This window comes from Lutra lutra, chromosome 8, assembly GCF_902655055.1.
Source record: "Lutra lutra chromosome 8, mLutLut1.2, whole genome shotgun sequence".
Classification (NCBI taxonomy): Eukaryota; Metazoa; Chordata; class Mammalia; order Carnivora; family Mustelidae; genus Lutra; species Lutra lutra.
This window is the reverse complement of record NC_062285.1, coordinates 120,517,522-120,535,090: the sequence shown is the minus strand read 5'-3', so window position 1 is coordinate 120,535,090 and position 17,569 is coordinate 120,517,522. Positions and strand designations below refer to the sequence as shown.

Genomic DNA, 17,569 nt, shown 5'->3' with positions numbered 1-17,569 from the left:
CTCTGGGAGAAGATAACAGCATTCAAAGACTCAGGAGTATTTCTACAGGGGTGCCTGGGTGGCTCAGTTGGTTGAGTGACTGCCTTCAGTTCAGGTCATGATCCTGAAGTCCCAGGATCTAATCCGGCATCAGGCTCCCTGCTTGCAGGGAGTCTGCTCTCCCTCTGACCTCTCCACTCTCATGTTCTCTCTCTCTCTCTCATTCTTTCTCAAATAAATAAATAAAATCTTAAAAAAAAAAAAGTATTTCTACAATTTTTCTTAACAATGTCAATCACTCAGTAAAGAAATATTCAAGAAGACGAGAAGGCACAATGTGACCAAAACCTGAGAGAAATAATGTAAAATGGAAACAAATCCATAGAATATTCTGATATTAGGGTTATCAGACACAGACTTTAAAATAACTAAGATGATGGGGCGCCTGGGTGGCTCAGTAGGTTAAAGCCTCTGCCTTGGGCTCTTGTCATGATCCCAGGGTCCTGGGAGAGAGAGAGGAGGAAGCAGGCTCAGCAGGGAGCCTGCTTCCTCCTCTCTCTCTGCCTGCCTCTCTGCCTACTTGTGATCTCTGTCAAATAAATAAATAAATAAAAATCTAAATAAAATAAAATAACTAAGATGAATACATTTAAGGAATTAAATTATAAGAGTTCAACAGAGAATTGGAAACTATTTAAAAAAGAACCAAGTGGAAACTCTAAGCTGCAAAACGAAACAGGTGATATTAAATACTTAACCAGATTAGGTAAACAGTGAATTAGACATAGTTGAAGAGAAAAATAGTTTCTGCTAAAAATTTTTTTGGTATTATACCAAATCTGTAAATCAATGTGGGAAGAACTGACACTTGCCCCCCAATTTATGAACATGTCATCTCTCCATTTATTTAGGTTTACTTTCTCTAGGAATGTTTTGTAGAATTCAGTGTACAAGTCTTGGATAACTTTTATCAAATTTATACTTAAGTATGTAATATTTTTGATGCTAGTATAAATAGTATAAATGAATATATATGTTCATATATATTATATTCATGTATAAATGAAATATATTATATAATATATAATATAAATGAAAATGTAATATTTTTGATGCTAGTATAAATAGTATAAATGAAAAATATTGACTTTTCACTTTTTTTTTTTAGTATATATAAATGCAACTGATTGTGTGTGTGCACAAAAAGATGGTTTTATTAAAGCATGGGGACAGGACCCTTGGGCAGAAAGAGCTGCACTGGGGTTGTGAAGAATGGCTGATTATATAGTTTGGAGTTGGGGGACAACTGATCAGTACACTGACCATGTATACAGCAACCTTGTTACTCACTAATTTTAGAATTTTTATATATTCCATAGGTTTTCTGTAGAGTTCAGTATGTCATGTGTGAGGAGATTTTTACCTCTTCCTTTATAATTTGGTTTTTCTTTTTCTTGCCAAATTATCTTGGTAGAAACTCCAATATATGTTTAATAGAAGATACTGGACTTCCTTGCTTTGTCTCTGATCTTAGGGGGAAAACATCGTGTCTTTCAACCTTAAGTATGAGGTTAGCTGCAGGTTTTTCTTAAGATGCCCTTTATCAAGAAAGTTCTTTTATTTTTCTTTACTGAGTTTTTATCAGAAATGAATGTTGGGTTTTGTCAAATGCCTTTTTTGTATTTATTGAGATGATGATATGGTTTTCCTATGTTAGTCTGTCAATAATTATATTATTTTCTAATGTTAGCCCAAATTTGCATTAACATATACCTCACTAGTTCATATATCATCCTTCTTACCCATCATTAAATTCAAATTGCTAAACTTTGTTTAGAACTTTTGCATCTGTGTTTGTGATAAATATTGGCTTGTCATTTATCTTCTGATTTTGGTATCAGAGTAATGCTGGCCTCAAAGGAGGAGTTGGGAATTATCTCCTCTTCTATTTCATGCATATATTTGTTGAGAATTGGATTTTCCTCCTTAAATATTTGAAAGATTTCACCAGTGTGGTTAGGTTTGGCATTTTCCATCAGAAATATATGTAGGGATGCCTGAGTGGCTCAGTCAGTTAAGCATCTGACTTGATTTCAGCTCAGGTCGTGATCTCAGGGTGCTGAGATTGAGCTCAGTACAGAGTTGGCTTGAGATTCTCTCTCCCCCTCTGACCCTCCCTCCACTTGCATGTGCTCTCTCTTAAAAAAAAAAAAATGTAGAATCTGTAGTCATTTCTCTCATTCCTAATATTGGTAATTTGTCTTCTTTTTTTCAAAGTCTGACTAAAGATTTATTGATTGTATTGCTCTCAAAGCGTTAGCTTTCAGTTCCACTGACTTTCTCAATGGATTTTGTTTTCTATTGCATTGATTTTTTTTCTAGTCCTCTTTCCTTTCATTTGTTTGAGTTTCACTGGCTATTATTTTTCTAGCTTAAGGTGGAAGCTTCAGTCCTTGATTTGAATTTTCTTTTCTAATATGGACATTTATTTTCATATTTAAGCCATTTGTCTTTGTTTAGATAGGTTTCATGGATTCAATATCTACCTGGATTAAAAAAAAATCTGATCAGGGTAACTGAAAATTAACAGTTAATGTAATTATTGATATTGCTGTTTAAATCTACCATATTTTTTTAAAATATACTTTCTCTTTGTCCCATTTATTCTTTGTCTCCCTTTCTTATTTTTCTTCCTTCTTTTGGATTATTTTTTGTGGCTACATTTTATGATCTTTGTTGGTTTATTAGTTATGGCTTTTTATTTTTGCTTTAGGGCTGACAGTACATATTCTTAACTTATCACAGTTTACTTTCAAGTAATATTACACTATCTCACAGTTAGTGTTAGAACCTTAGAGTAGTATATGTAGGTTCCCTCTGCCCATTCTTGATACTGTTGTCAGAACTTCCACTTTACTTATGTTAACCACAAAATACCTTATCATCATTTTTGCTTTAAACATTAATTATCCTTTAAGGACAATTTAAAATGAAAAAAAAAAAAAGCCTTACATTTGTTCATATATTTACCATTTTCATATCCTGGTTACTTTCTATAGAAATATATTTCTATCTGGTACATTTTCCTTCAAACTAAAGATATTCTTTAACATTTCCTATACAGCAAGTCTGCTTGTGATGAATTCTTTCAGCCTTTCAAGGTCTGAAAAGTTTTTACTTCATTTTCATTTTTGAAAGATATCTTCGCTGGATATAGAATTCAAAGTTGAGTATTTTTCTTCCAGTACTTTAAAGATGTTACTCCACTGTCTCTGACAGTCTTGTCTTTGTTCTTCTGTGTCTTTTAAATTTAGCTGCTTTTAAGAGTTTTCCTCTGAAACCAGTTTTAACAAATTTGATTATTACGTATTTTGGTATAGTTTTATTTCCTGTACTTAGAGGTTCATTGGGTTTCTTGGGTCTCATTTGTTTCCCTCTCTCAGGGAACACTGTCCTGTTTTGCTTAATACCATATTTGAAAACTGTCTCATATTTTGCATTTTTAGACTTTCAAATAGGTAAATCCAATCTCTCTTATTCCATTTTGGCCATAGGCAAAAGTTCAATTTAGGCATCTCATTTTTACCATATAAAAATTTTATTTTTTGTACTTAACTTTTAAATTCCATGACAAAATGTTTCATCCATATGCATACGATTACTAAAATTGTTTTATTTATCCTACCTCTTTTAATACACATCATGTGCATTTACAGAAAAAGGCAATAGGAAATATTAATGGACTTAAATACAGCCTGTAGGCAGAACACACTTTTATGTTTTCTAAACCTGTTTGATAATGATATATAAGGCAACTTGTTACAAATCATAATGCTTCCAATAATGTGTCAGGAAAAAAGATCACATCAGCACTCATTTACACTTCAACACAAACGTATTCTCTGAGCCACACTGGGAAAAAGTAATATTTCTGTTTTTATTTCCTGAAGTAATTATTAGTACGTTTACACTTATTAAATATATCCTTAAAACTTCCACCACTTTGGAAAATCATAAAGTTAGTAAGCTAGCTAGATTTCCTTTTTATTTTAGTAAATATTTTTACTTCAGAAGTCAAACTGGGTAGGAGTGCTGTATACAGGGTATATAGTTTAAATCTTTGGGACAAGAGACTACAAGAAAGTAAAGAAGCCAGAAGCCCTCCTAATCTTGTATCACCAAGACTGTATATCATAGCGGGTAGATGTATAGATACATCCACCCATACCAGAGAGCTGTGAATTCTTTTGACAGTTAACCTTTCTAAATTTCATAGTAAGGTCAGTAACATAAAAACATTACACATAGCACACAAAGAATTAGAGAAAGTTAATGATATAAACCACAAAACAAAATAATTCACACTTCTCATTTGGAAGGGGAAAAATGGGACTAATACTGAATACTTAGCATCTAATATAACATTTTCACTGATTATAAGTTGAATCATGTTGATTAAAACTTTACAGAATAACTTTGCATGTTATTAATTCATAAGATAATCAGCAGATATGCAGTTCTAGTCAAGTTTTATAAACTTCTAAACGTTTTCATAGGTAAAGTGAAATTAGCTAAAAAATACCAAACAGGAGTAGAGATTTGTGAGAAGTACAAAACATATAAATGCAATAGATATATAATAATCTGTGCAATCCAAAATTTCCAAAATTCCCTTATGAAATGTACAAGTAATAAATAATAGTCATACTTGACTTTATCAAGTTAACAAAATAATTACTAACCAACCTTGTGTTTTACTAGTCAACTGCTTAGAAACACCAACTGCCATTTAAAAATTGCTTTCACCATAAAAATAGAAGGCATATCAAACTCTTTAATCCTCAAACATCCAAAAGAATTTGGAAGGCAATTGTCAATCAAAAATATTATCTGCTAAAAAAGGTGATTAAAAAACATACATAACCTATTTTTTTCACACAATTTTCATTTCTTACGGAAAAGGGCACTTAGTGTATAGCTAAAGCTTTCAGAAATTAAAGATCCTGTTGACTTTCCTGTTAGGCAGATGACATGTTGTACAGTTTTTAATATAAAAATATAAATATCTTTGACAGAGAAGGTGAAATAGTGGTTGGTATAAAATCCCATCACCATTTTACTTGAAAAAAACTTTTTTCCCAGAGACCATGAAAACAATACTGATTCCATGCAGTTCTGTCACCAGAAGCTTCCCAAATTATAAAACATTAAAGTATTCACTGAAATTTCAAAAGTGGGCCCGCAGTCTTTTGTTTTCTTCTCGTAGTCTTTCAATTTCAGCCACTAAACCTTCATTCACTGAGTATCTTTCCAGCAAAGAGTGCATTTCATTCTAGAAAAGAAAAAAAAATGCTTTTTAAATCACTGGTATTTCACATTTATTTGGCAAGCTGTTTTACATACTTTCAGCTATCATCTCTGTCATGTCCAATTAACTAGCTGAATGGTATTTCTTGTATTTAACCATCCTCACTACTTTGTTAATATAAATGAAAAATCACTGGTGAAAGTTATATATTTGGAAGGCTTAGATTTGCACATGTGGGAAGCTTTTAGCTTACTTATTTAAATAAACAAATAAAAGCTGTGTAAAAGTAGCCTTAACTATAGGTTAAAAAGAAGGGTGACTATTTTACTTACTGAATTTCTAAAACTCTTGTTTATTTATTCTAGCAACTAGATATAATAAAGTAAAAATATATCACTCTATTTTTAGATCCACAATTCAACACTCATTTAAAATAAAATATGTCATACCTACCAATTGCATGTGAAACTGCTTAATCATCTCCACTTGCAAATTCACAATGTCCCTATGGCATGCTTCTCTAGGGAAGAATATAAAATACTTGTTAGAATTATAATGGTTTTGCCAATTCTACTCCATTCAAGAAACTGCTAAACTTCCCATTGTTTCAAATTATTGGATGTTAGTAATAATAGTAATAATAATAATAAAAATACCAATGCACTTAGAATTTATTTACTATGTTGTAGGCACTGTTTCTTGTACTTTGAATGGTAGAACTCATTTAATTTTTACCATCAGGTGCAATTATTACCACCATTTTACCAATGAAGGAACTGAGCCACAGAGCAGTTAAAACTTATCCAATCAGACAATCAGTAAATGGTAGAGCTAGTATATGAAACCTGGCTGTACACATACCTCTAGAACTCTCATACTACACATTCCTTAATATAGAAATTATCATTAAGACAAGACACAGGTTCATATTACAGTGAAATACATATAATTTACTAGGTTACAATGTTTTGACTATTATCAATGTTTTAGCTATTAAAAAAATACTTCTAGGAGAATGGAAAGGGTTATTTGGGTGCTTATAATAAAGGTTAATAAATGCAATTCATTCATGCCTATAAAATACATGAAAATTAGGAAATAAAAAGGATCATTCAGTCACCTACCACACAACTTACGAGCTAGAACACTACCAAAATCATAAAAGCTTCCTATGTGTTCCTCTCTGATTCCATCACTTAACTTAGGAGAAGCCCAAGAAAGAAGTCACTACTCTGTTGAATTTTGTTTAAGCAAAGAAATGTTTTTAAAAAAAACCTGTCTAACACTGAAGTTGTAGTCAATCTATTTCTGCTATGCTTGGTTTTGAGCATTATAAAAATACCACATTCTATGTAGTACTGAGTAGTGTACACTTAAAAAAATAACCCAATATCCTGTTTTCAACATTCATATTCTATATATCTGTAAATCACTGATTTGTATCGGTGTACAAATTCTCCTTCCAACTGACAGATTGTTTTCAAGATTTTACTATTACAACGTTGTTATAAACAATCACATATATATTTCCCAACCCACATGTGCCCATAACTATAGAAGACAGCAAGAGTAGATATGCTGAGTTAAAGGTATGATCCAGATGTATACTTGTTTAGTTTTACAAAATAATACAAAAATTATTTGCTGAAGTGGTAGTATCAGTAGACGTGCTTGTCATCAGTGTAACAATACCTGCTGTTCATTCTGTAACCACACCAAGACTTGGGTCTTGCCAGACTTCTCACACTTTCCATCTAATGAGTATGATATAGTATCCTATTGCATTTTCAGTTCTCTGATTAACCACAGGACTGAACATCTTTCCTTATGTTTGTAGACAATTCCTCTTCTGTGAAATGCTTGTCCATGCTTTTTAACCCTGTTTTTCTATTGAATGTCTTTTTTTTTAAGACTTTATTTGAGAGAGAGAGAGAGAGAGAGAGAGCACAAGCAGGGGGAGGCATAGAGGGACAAACAGACCCCCCACTGAGCAGGGAGCCTGATGCAGGACCCAATCCCAGGATCCTGGAATCATGACCTGAGCTGAAGGCAGACACTTAAGTGACTGAGCCCCCCAGGCACATCTTGACTGTCTTTTTTTCTTATTTATCTCTAAGAGTTCTTTACATCATCTGATTCTTTGTTGGATCCTTTGTTGGAGTACTACAGATAGATTTTTGTCCTTTCACTTTGTTAATGGTGTCTTATGATGAGCAGTCCTTGTCAACATTCTCTAATTACTGATCTAATATTACAATCAAATTTGCCAATCTATTTTTATAGGTAGTGTATTCTCTTATGTTTTGATAACTTCCCTACCCTGAAGTCATAATTCTCCTATAATGCCTAAAATTTTACCCTTTAAACTTTTATGCTGGGTAGAATTGATTTTTTTTAATAGCAGGGAATAGGGATCTATACTTTTCCTCTGTCATATATCACATTTCTATATACGCCCAGGTTTTTCTCTGGTCTATTGGATTCCTTTGGGCAATCTGTCCATCCTGTGCTAATGCTACATTATTTTGTAGCATTTATATTATAGCTTAATAATTAAGCTTACCCATCTGACAAATAAGTCAGCTTCAACTTTGTTCTTCTCTAGAGTGTCGTGGTTGTTGCTGGGTCTTTTCTTCTTCCACATAAATTTTGAAGTTATCCTATCACCATCTTCCAAAAAACACAGCTGGAATTTGATTTGAAATTGCACTCAATCTATAGACCAATTTAAAAGAACTGACATCTTCTTATCTTCCCATTTAAGTGTTAATGCTTTCCAATAAATTTTTAAGTGTTTTTCCACAAAGATCTTTACCATCTTTGGTCAGATTTATTCCTAAGTACATTTTCTGTTACAACTATAAGAGGTGTTTTTTTTGTTTTGTTTTGTTTTTAAATTCTCTTCTGCTTTCAATTATGACAAAATCTGTACTTAAGACAAACAAACTGGGGGTGCCTGGGTGGCTCAGTCAGTTAAGGAGCTGCCTTCAGCTCAGGTCACGATCTCAGGGTCCTGGATTGGAGCCACAAGTCAGGCTCCCCACTGATTGGGAGTCTGCTTCTCCCTCTCCTTCTGCCTCTCCCTACCACTCATGCTCTCTTCTCTCTCTCTCTAATAAATAAATCTTAAAAAACAGAAATAAAACAAAACAAACTGAAAGCATCAGAGAACCACTAAGGTGGTCAGGATTTGAGGGGCTATGGTCTTGCAAAGAAGAGAAATCTACTAGGTAAGCCCCACATTTACCTCTGCTTTTCCCTCTGGGGGATGTGCTGATTAGACAGTGTGGGGAACAGAGGCTGGGCTGAAAGTGGCCTGGAGCTCGAGAGAGTCTCACCAGGTTGGGGGAGTGCTAGGGTTTGGAACAGCTAAAGCATTCAAGGCTTCAAAGTGCCAAGAAGGTACCTGCAGAAAAGTAAACCTAAACTGTACAATTTCCCCCTTGCATTATCTGTTGACTCCTAAGCAATGCCTGTACTGGGTTAGATGGCAGAAAATTAAACATGAAGTTGTAGCTAGATGCCAGAAAGATTCTGGCAGCCTTGTGATGCTGGGGAAATGGAGGTTAAAGTTCAGGACCCACCAAGGTAAAAAGGCCTGGTGAATACTCCAGACATTCAGCTGATATCCTAGAAGGGCAGTAACTAAATAAACCCTAGGAATCTTTATTCTAGCTAGAAATAAACTGGCCATAAGAAAACCTGAAAGCCAGCAAGTACAGGAACAAAGTGATCTGCTTGCCAGAAGAAACTTAAATCTTCTTGAAAGACAATAAAAACGGACTGACAAACTTCTGGTTAGTATATAATCTCTCCAACTCTAACAGTGAGGACAAGCCAGATACCCTACAAAATCATACATTTTTATATTTAACTTGAGAGCGCAAAGAAACCCAAATGAATGAAAATTCAGAAAATGATGAGTCCCTCCTGGGAGAAGAGACCCATGATTGTTTTCATCCTCAACAGAGCGGAGGGGGGATGGGAGGGTAGAAAGCGGGCGGGGGTGGGGGGTAACACAGCTGCTGTTGATAGGTAAGGAGAACTAACTGAAATTTTTATAGATTTTTGAAGGCCAAGTTGAACTGGACCCAAGGATCCCTAGCCACAAAGAAAGTCTCCATTCACTCACCAACTATTTGCCACAGGCCTTCACTGAGTGCTTATGGAAATCACTAGGGGCAGGGAAAGAGGACTGAGAGACGCCCTAAGGCAGAGAGGCACAGGGCATGTGAAGATAGAGCACGTGACAACTAAGAGTACCCCGTCTGAAGCACTCCAGACTGGTGGAGAAGGCAGCCTCCATAGCTGATGGAGCCCCTCAACAACCCCTCTGTCCCTCCACTGTAAGGTGTAGCTTTTCATGACTTACTGAAGGCTGACGTCAGAGCAGGCAAATTTATAGAAATCCTCTGAGCCATTCTGGGTCCTCACTGAGTCCCAAGCAGAGGCTGCCAGTGGTTACTAGAGGGGCAGAAGATTGAGAGGCCCCTACTCACCGCCCCTCCCCAGGTGCAGGCATGCAAGGTGTGCTGAAAGCTGAAGGTAGAGCAGTGCTATCTTTCTCAATCTGCCCAGCAGAAGAGCTTTCTCCCTTTCCACCACTGCTTTACTCACATTATATTAAAGTCAGCTGTCCCCAGACAATTCTGCTGTTTTGCCACATATATACATTCCTGAAAAACCTCATATTCTTGAAAATAACATGACCGGATTTTTTTAAAACGCAGAGTGTGTGTGTGTGTGTGTGTGTGTGTGTGTGTGTGTGTGTGTGTGTGTGTGATGGAATATTATTCAGTCATAAAAAAGGAAATCTCGCACTATGCAACCACATGGATGAATCTGGAAGACGTTATGCTAAGTGAAATAAGCCAGTTACGGAAGGACAAATACTGCATGATTCCACTTATATGAGATATCTAAAACAGTCAAACTCATGGAAGCAAAGAACAGAATAGTAGGTATCAGGTTGGGGAGTACGGTTAACAGGGAGTTGCCAAGTGACAAATATAAAATTTCAGTTAGGGGCGCCTGGGTGGCTCAGTGGGTTAAGCCTCTGCCTTCGGCTCAGGTCATGATCCCAGGGTCCTCCGGTCGAGCCCCGCATTGGGCTCTCTGCTCAGCAGGGAGCCTGCTTCCTCCTCTCTCTCTCTCTCTCTCTCTCTCTCTGCCTGCCTCTCTGCCTACTTGTGATATCTGCCTGTCAAATAAATAAATAAAATCTTAAAAAAAAATAAATAAAATTTCAGTTAAACAAAATGAATAACTAGCAGAGATTTGCTGTACAACAACACTGTGCCTATGGTTAGCAATACTGTATTGTACAGTTAATATTTATTAAGAGGCTAGATCTCATTGTAAGTGTTCTCACCACAATAAAACTAAAACAATAAAAAAAGAACAGAAAAAAAAAGAAAGAAGATAACAGGACTTAAAGAAAAAGGATTAGGGCAGACTACTCAAAATGTATGCAATTTTGTAACCACAGCATTAACAAAAACAATTAAACCCTAGTAAAAAAAAATATTAGCATAGTTAAATAGTGAATAATCAATGATTTTTACCTTTAAAACATGATGGTCACTTGATAAAAGGGGTAAGAAAAGAGAAGAAAGGATTGGGGGTGTGAAGGATGGAGGCAAGGATAAAATACCCAAAGATGGGGAATAATCACAAAATAAGTCCTTCCAAACACTGAACACAAAGCCAAACCAGGTGAAGAGGAAGGAAAGAGAAAGAAATGGGTACTGATAGGTGGTTTGCTGCCTTCAGCTATGTTCATATATTTTGTCTTGCCAGCTGTTACAGGAACTAACAAAATTCCCTCATCATGTTGTCATCACTGTCCTATTTATCAATCACAAAGAACTAATCCACATTAAAGAAACATACATCATAACAGGACACATCGTACCTACCCCAATTAAACTAGAAGGCCTTTGTGGACAGATCATTCATATTTGTATCCTTAGTAACCAGCACATATACTGGGCATGTTGTAAATGTAAAAAGTGACCAAAAATGATAATTTTTAAAAAAATATATTTGCTAACATTTACAAATATTTTTTCAAAACACTTTTTTTTTTTTAAAGTATGCTCCACTTCCAGGATGCAGCCCAATGTGGGGCTTGAACTCATGACTCTGAGATCAAGAATTGAACTGAGATCAAGTAGTTGATTGAGAAGTAGTTGGTTGAGCACCCAGGTAGTTGTGCTACCTGGGTGTAGTTGATTGAGCACCCAACCAACTACACCACCCAGGTGCCCCCAAAACAGTTTTTTTTTTTTTTTAAGATTTCATTTACTTATTTGAGAAAGTACATAAATAAGCAGGGGGAGTGGCAGGTAGAGGTAGACAGGGCTTGATCCCAGGACCCTGGAATCATGACCTACCAGAAGACAGATGCCCAACTGACTGTACCACCCAGGCGCCCCTCAGTGCACTTTTAACATTAAAAAGAAACATGCACTGGGGCACCTGGTGGCACAGTTGGTCACTGTCTGACTCTTGATCTCGGTTCAAGTCTTCATCTCAGGGTCATGAAATTGAGCCCTATGTTGGGCTCCGCACTTAGCGGGGACTCTGCTTGAGATTCTCCCTCTATCCCTCCCATTCATGCTCTCTCTCTCTCTAAATAAATCTTTAGAAATATATAAGACCTGGACCAACAAAAACTTGTACATCTTCTCCAGCATTCTTGCTCATGATATTCTAAATCATAGCTAGAATATTAAGTAACTACAGGTCAGAAAGGGAAAAAAACATCCACAAAAGATTCTAATAATTGAAAATAGCTTCCAATATATATTGAGATGATAGGTAAAATGAAGCAACAATGTCAAACACATTTTTACGGTGTTCTAAATGCAAAGGATGAGGAGACAAGGATAGACCCAGGCAAAAAAAAAAAAAAAGCTTTTAATTCACTATTACATTCTGATGCATTCTGTTTGAAAATATTCAGAATTCCTTTAAAAAATTATTTCTCGGGGCGCCTGGGTGGCTCAGTGGGTTAAGCCACTGCCTTCGGCTCAGGTCATGATCTCAGAGTCCTGGGATCGAGCCCCGCATCGGGCTCTCTGCTCAGCAGGGAGCCTGCTTCCTCCTCTCTCTCTGCCTGCCTCTCTGCCTGCTTGTGATCTCTCTCTGTCGAATAAATAAATAAAATCTTTAAAAAAAAAATTATTTCTCTATTACATTATTATGCATAGCATACTTAACAGGTGATCTACAAATATTTCATATAAGAATACCATTGGACCTTTACCAGAATCTGTCCAAATTTTGATGATTAAAAAAAAAAAAAAACCATGATGGTAGCCTGCCTACTAGACTGCCCTGCCAAGTTATCTAATAATTGCCCTAGGTAAATGTACGTTTTCCTGGCTGGTATTCAATAAATTCAATACAGCAAGATCAACAAAACTCATCATGTTTTCTATTGTTTTTATGGACCTCAAAACCTAGGCAAAAGTAGTAATCTCCAATATTACTTACAGTTCCGGTTTCACACCCAATAAAAATGCCAGTTAATGTCTAGATAGGAAGAGCAATTTCTCAATTACTACCTAAAGTCATCCAATGTCTCCTGTATCATGTTCTGAATAAAACGGATTTGAACAGATGTCAGTGGTGCATTTGGCCGATTATTTCCGATGGTATCAGCTATTTTTTCTGATAGTGAACTGGCAACTCCAGCCGTGACAGAGGATGCTATCTTTGGATCTAAAATAAAAAACGGAGAAAATATTAATAGTCAGCTTAGACTAAGAGACATCAAACATTTGTAAATAAGATTTGGCATGAGGAGACTTGAAAAACTGGTAAAGAACAGGGTTCCTGTGACATTTAGGAAAAACTCACTGTCTGGAATACAAATCTTAAAAACTTTCTATGACATTGTTTCTAATAATCATTTATCTATATACATAAACTGCCAACTGTCTAATATAATAACATATGAGAGAGGGATTAATCTTGAAGAATCTTGGAGCTATTTCCTCTTATAAAAGATGAATGTGACATGCTATCCCACAAACTAGATAAGCCAAGACTATAACAAATAAACAGAAAGAATATAGGAGTACAATACCGTTATAAGCAAAGCCCCAGAGTTTACACTAATACAATATATCCACAGAAACCTTAAAGATATAAATATCTATATAAAGGAGTTGGTTCTATACAAAGAGTTGTTTTCTATAGATAACTTGTAAAACTGAACCCAATATCCCATTAAATGTCATCTCAAGTTTTTAGGATCTGTGGCATGAACTCTACATAGGACTTTTGTATGGAGGAGGAAAAAAAACAATTTCAGGTAGTTAATGATGCATTTTCAAAGGGTCCTACATTATATTCCTATTTGTGCATATCAGATCAAGACCCTTACACATTGGATTGAAAATAAAATTCACACCAAAAGAATATCAAATCATTGTCACTGAGTTTAACCATTCACATTCATCTCATTGTCCTCTAGTAAGAGAGTCATAGTAGACAAGCATTGTAAAGTTTCAACTCTTAATTTTCTTAGCCTATGGTTACTCTATTTATTTATCTTTTTCAAGTTAAATAGTGGGAGTTTTCGACTTAACACTTTCAAACACCAGGAAGTTTTATGTACTTACTTGGAGTTGAGGATCCAATGAGGGGGGGTTCGTATATGAACTGAGCTTCAATTTCTTTCTCTGGCTTTTCAAACTTCTCAGGACTTCTTGTTTGGTTAGATGACGGAGAGGTATTCAGATTTCCAGTTTCAGCACCAGAAATCAACTTTGCAAACTTCACATTTAAAATAAACAATACATCAATTCTGGTTTTATATATATAATTTGTACCTACTTTTCTTTTTTCCAGTAGTTAGGATCAGAAAATTGAATAAGAAGGGATATAGAAAGAAAAAAAAATTGCTAGAACTAGTGGCAAAATAAATCAATTTTACTAATCAAAAAGTAATTTCAATGATAACATAGTGAGGAAAAGCTCATTTACTAATAAGCATCTGCTATTAAGTGTCACTGAAAATGGTAATCACAGTCCAAAAAAAAAATAAAATAAAAAATCCCCAAACTCTCAGGTGGTAACTAGCCAAAAATATTTGAAAAATATGTCAGAAGACATTTTTGTACTTCCTACATATCTTTTCAATATCATTCTAAAAAATCAATATGAAAATGTGACACACTCGACCTTGTTGGTAATATCTGATCACTTTAAGCCTTTATATAGCAAATTAACTTCTATTTTGGATACTGTATTAATAGCAGAAGGTAATGAGGATGCGTTACATTCTTAGCACCATCAATTAGCTCTAAGACTTAGCGTAAATGACTTGACCACCAACTTGGTGATTTCTGCTGCAATGAAAATAAATTCTAAAAAACTCAGGTATAAACTAGTCAAGTATCTTTGTCCTAGAAAAAACAGCATAAGTTTACATCTGCTGTTACCTCCAACATTTCCAAAGACAGATTTCAAAAATATCCTTTAGTTTTTAACATGTGACATCAAGATTTAAGAATATTTTCTACCTGGTAAGTGCACAGCACTGTTGATAATTAGGACATATCCCCTGGCAGCCGCCTGCTTTCTACCTCGTGATGAGCTTCATTATGTGCCTGCTACTGACAAACGCACACTGAGCTCAGTATCATTTTTAGGCAGATACCTGTTTGAGGGAGTCCTTAGGTTCCTGTTTTCCCAGATATATTTTCTTAGATTCAGCTGTCAGATCATGATTTTCATTTTCTTCTTTCCCTGGAGATCCCATAAAGACATTAAGAGGACTAGAATGTAATACTGAAGTGCTTGAAGCTACTGGATTTTTTCTTGGAGGAAGGACTGAATTCAATTGTGGTAGAAACTCAAGGCCTGAAAAAGAGGAGAAAAACACTATTTGCATATGATTTTCCTTAATCTTGGATATTTAAGAAAAGCACTTAACATGACAGACAGGTTAACATGGTAGAAAGACATGCGATTCGGATTCAGAAGGCAGGTTCTTTCGTTAGCTCTACCCCTTACTTGATGTATACAAAATCTTGGGCAAAAATTGCAAAACTCTGTTTCCCGATCAGTAAATGCGAATAATGATATCCATCTCCCTGAGAGGTGAGACTAAAAAGTGATATTATATGTAAAACTACTTTGAAAATTGCAAAGCCCAATGAATGTTTTAGTCAATATTAATAGTTTTTGATAACTGAAAATCATAAATTTGGTATGTATCTGTAATATATCTTGGTAGTCAGCCTCTAAGATGGCTCTGAATGATCCCTGCCTTCTGTCATGGATCCATGCCCTCGGGTAATTCTCTCCCTTTGAATGCGGGCAGGACCTAGTCACTTGCTTCCAACAAAGAGAATACAGCAAAAGTGGTGGGATGTCACTTCCAAGATTAGGTTACAAACATGCAGTGGCTTCCATTCTGATGCCATCTCTGACTTTCTTGCTCACCAACTCTGAGGGAAGCCAGCTGCCATGTTGTTAGTTGCCCTGCAGAGAGGCCCACAGGACAAGGGAATGGTATCTTCTACCAAGAGCCACATGAATGGCTTGAAGTAGATTCCCGTCCAGTCAAGCCTTAATATGACTGCAGCCTTGTTACATCCTGATTAAAGCATCAAGAGAGACCTGAAGCCAAGGGCACCCAGCTAAACCATGCTCAGATTCTTAACCCACAGTTATGAGATGATAAATGTTCTTCTAAATTTTGAAATGTTGGGGTACTTTGTGGGTGCCTGGGAGGTACATTCCATTAAGCATCTAACCCTTGGTTTTGGCTCAGGTCATGATTTCAGAGTCATAAGCTCAAGCCCTGTGTCCAGCTCTGTGCTCAGTGCAGAGTCTGCTTGAGATTCTCTTTCCCTCTTTCTCTCTCAAATTAACAAATAAATCTTTTAAAAAGATGTTGGGGTAATTTGTTACATATCAATAGATAACACAATATCCCTTTTCATTTTAATAAAAATAATTCTCAACAGGTCTTACCATCTTTGCCTATGGATTCATCACCTCCCTTGTTAACCACAGCATCTGTAATAAAATTAGAAAGTAAAATTCTTAAAATTGTGAAAAATAAGCCATAGCAACTTAAGCTTCCTATTCATTCCCAAAGAGTTCGATTTTAAGAAGGAAAATCTGAGTGAAGTAATAGCTGGGACTCTATAAACTTCCCTTTTTATTCTTTTCACTTCATGCATAATAACAAATATGAAGAGTAATTCTTTTTTTTTTTTTTTTAAGATTTTATTTATTTATTTGACAGAGAGAGATCACAAGTAGGCAGAGAGGCAGGCAGAGAGAGAGGAAGGGAAGCAAAGCAGGCTCCTGCTGAGCAGAGAGCCCGATGCGGGACTCGATCCCAGGACCCCGAGATCATGACCTGAGCCGAAGGCAGCGGCTTAACCCACTGAGCCACCCAGGCGCCCATGAAGAGTAATTCTATGGTATAGGGTCATTTAATGAGACAGCAAGGTATACTAGAAAAGCATTGCAGTAGGCTCCAGAAATCTATAATCCAATTCTGCCTATACCACTTAATAGCTCTATGACCTTAGACAACAAGTTTTTAATACAATTAAGCTTCAGCTTCTACATCTATATAGTGGGAAAAATGTCCTGACCATCTCACAAGATTGTTTTGAGGATCAACTGAAAAATGTCAAAATAGTTTGTGAACATCACAATGATATTAAAAAAATAAGATTTTATTAGCATTCATTTTAATGGCAGAATATGTATAAGAACATTCCAATATTATAATACTTTTCATTTGCAATTAACAACCAAAAATGGCCTAACTCCATTTTAGCAAATTAACAGAAAAATGGGCACAAGTCATAAAAAAGTCAAATGGCCAATAAATTACCATACATGATTATCATAGTAGTAGGAGTATCACCCATCCATCTATCTGCATGTGTGTATATATACCTAGTAACTACACAACACGCATACACTTTAAGAAGTTATTAGTTTTCTAGCAGAAGTATTATTTAAAAGATGAAACTGAAGCACAGATTCAGCCTTTTGCCTAAGGAGAGTCACATTCTTGAAATCAAAACATAAATCTCTTGACAATGAAAACCGGTGCTGTATTTAGTACACGTTCTTGCATTAATACTATGAAATGCTAATAAATGAAGGGCATATAGCTCAAATTCTAATCGTATTTTTAAAAAAAGTAAAGAGGAATTTCTATCCTTTATTCATTTATTTTAAAAACCATTAAAGAGAATTTCATTTATAACTCAAAACCCTTTCAAAAAACCCCTT

General features: G+C 35.5%; 1 protein-coding gene across 7 annotated transcripts in view; it reads right to left on the bottom strand.

The window, feature by feature from the left end:
• Positions 1–3,555: 3,555 nt before the first annotated feature.
• Positions 3,556–17,569, bottom strand: part of NEDD1 (NEDD1 gamma-tubulin ring complex targeting factor) — a 45,296-nt gene continuing 31,282 nt past the window's right edge. For all 7 annotated transcript variants that reach the window (XM_047741813.1, XM_047741818.1, XM_047741820.1 and 4 more), the window contains 6 exons: positions 16,283–16,327; positions 14,961–15,163; positions 13,921–14,074; positions 12,859–13,015; positions 5,741–5,807; positions 3,556–5,311 (listed from right to left, as the gene is read on the bottom strand). In XM_047741813.1, coding sequence (XP_047597769.1) covers positions 5,207–5,311; positions 5,741–5,807; positions 12,859–13,015; positions 13,921–14,074; positions 14,961–15,163; positions 16,283–16,327 — 731 coding nt within the window. In that variant the 3' untranslated portion in view covers positions 3,556–5,206. The remainder of the gene's footprint in view (positions 5,312–5,740; positions 5,808–12,858; positions 13,016–13,920; positions 14,075–14,960; positions 15,164–16,282; positions 16,328–17,569) is intronic.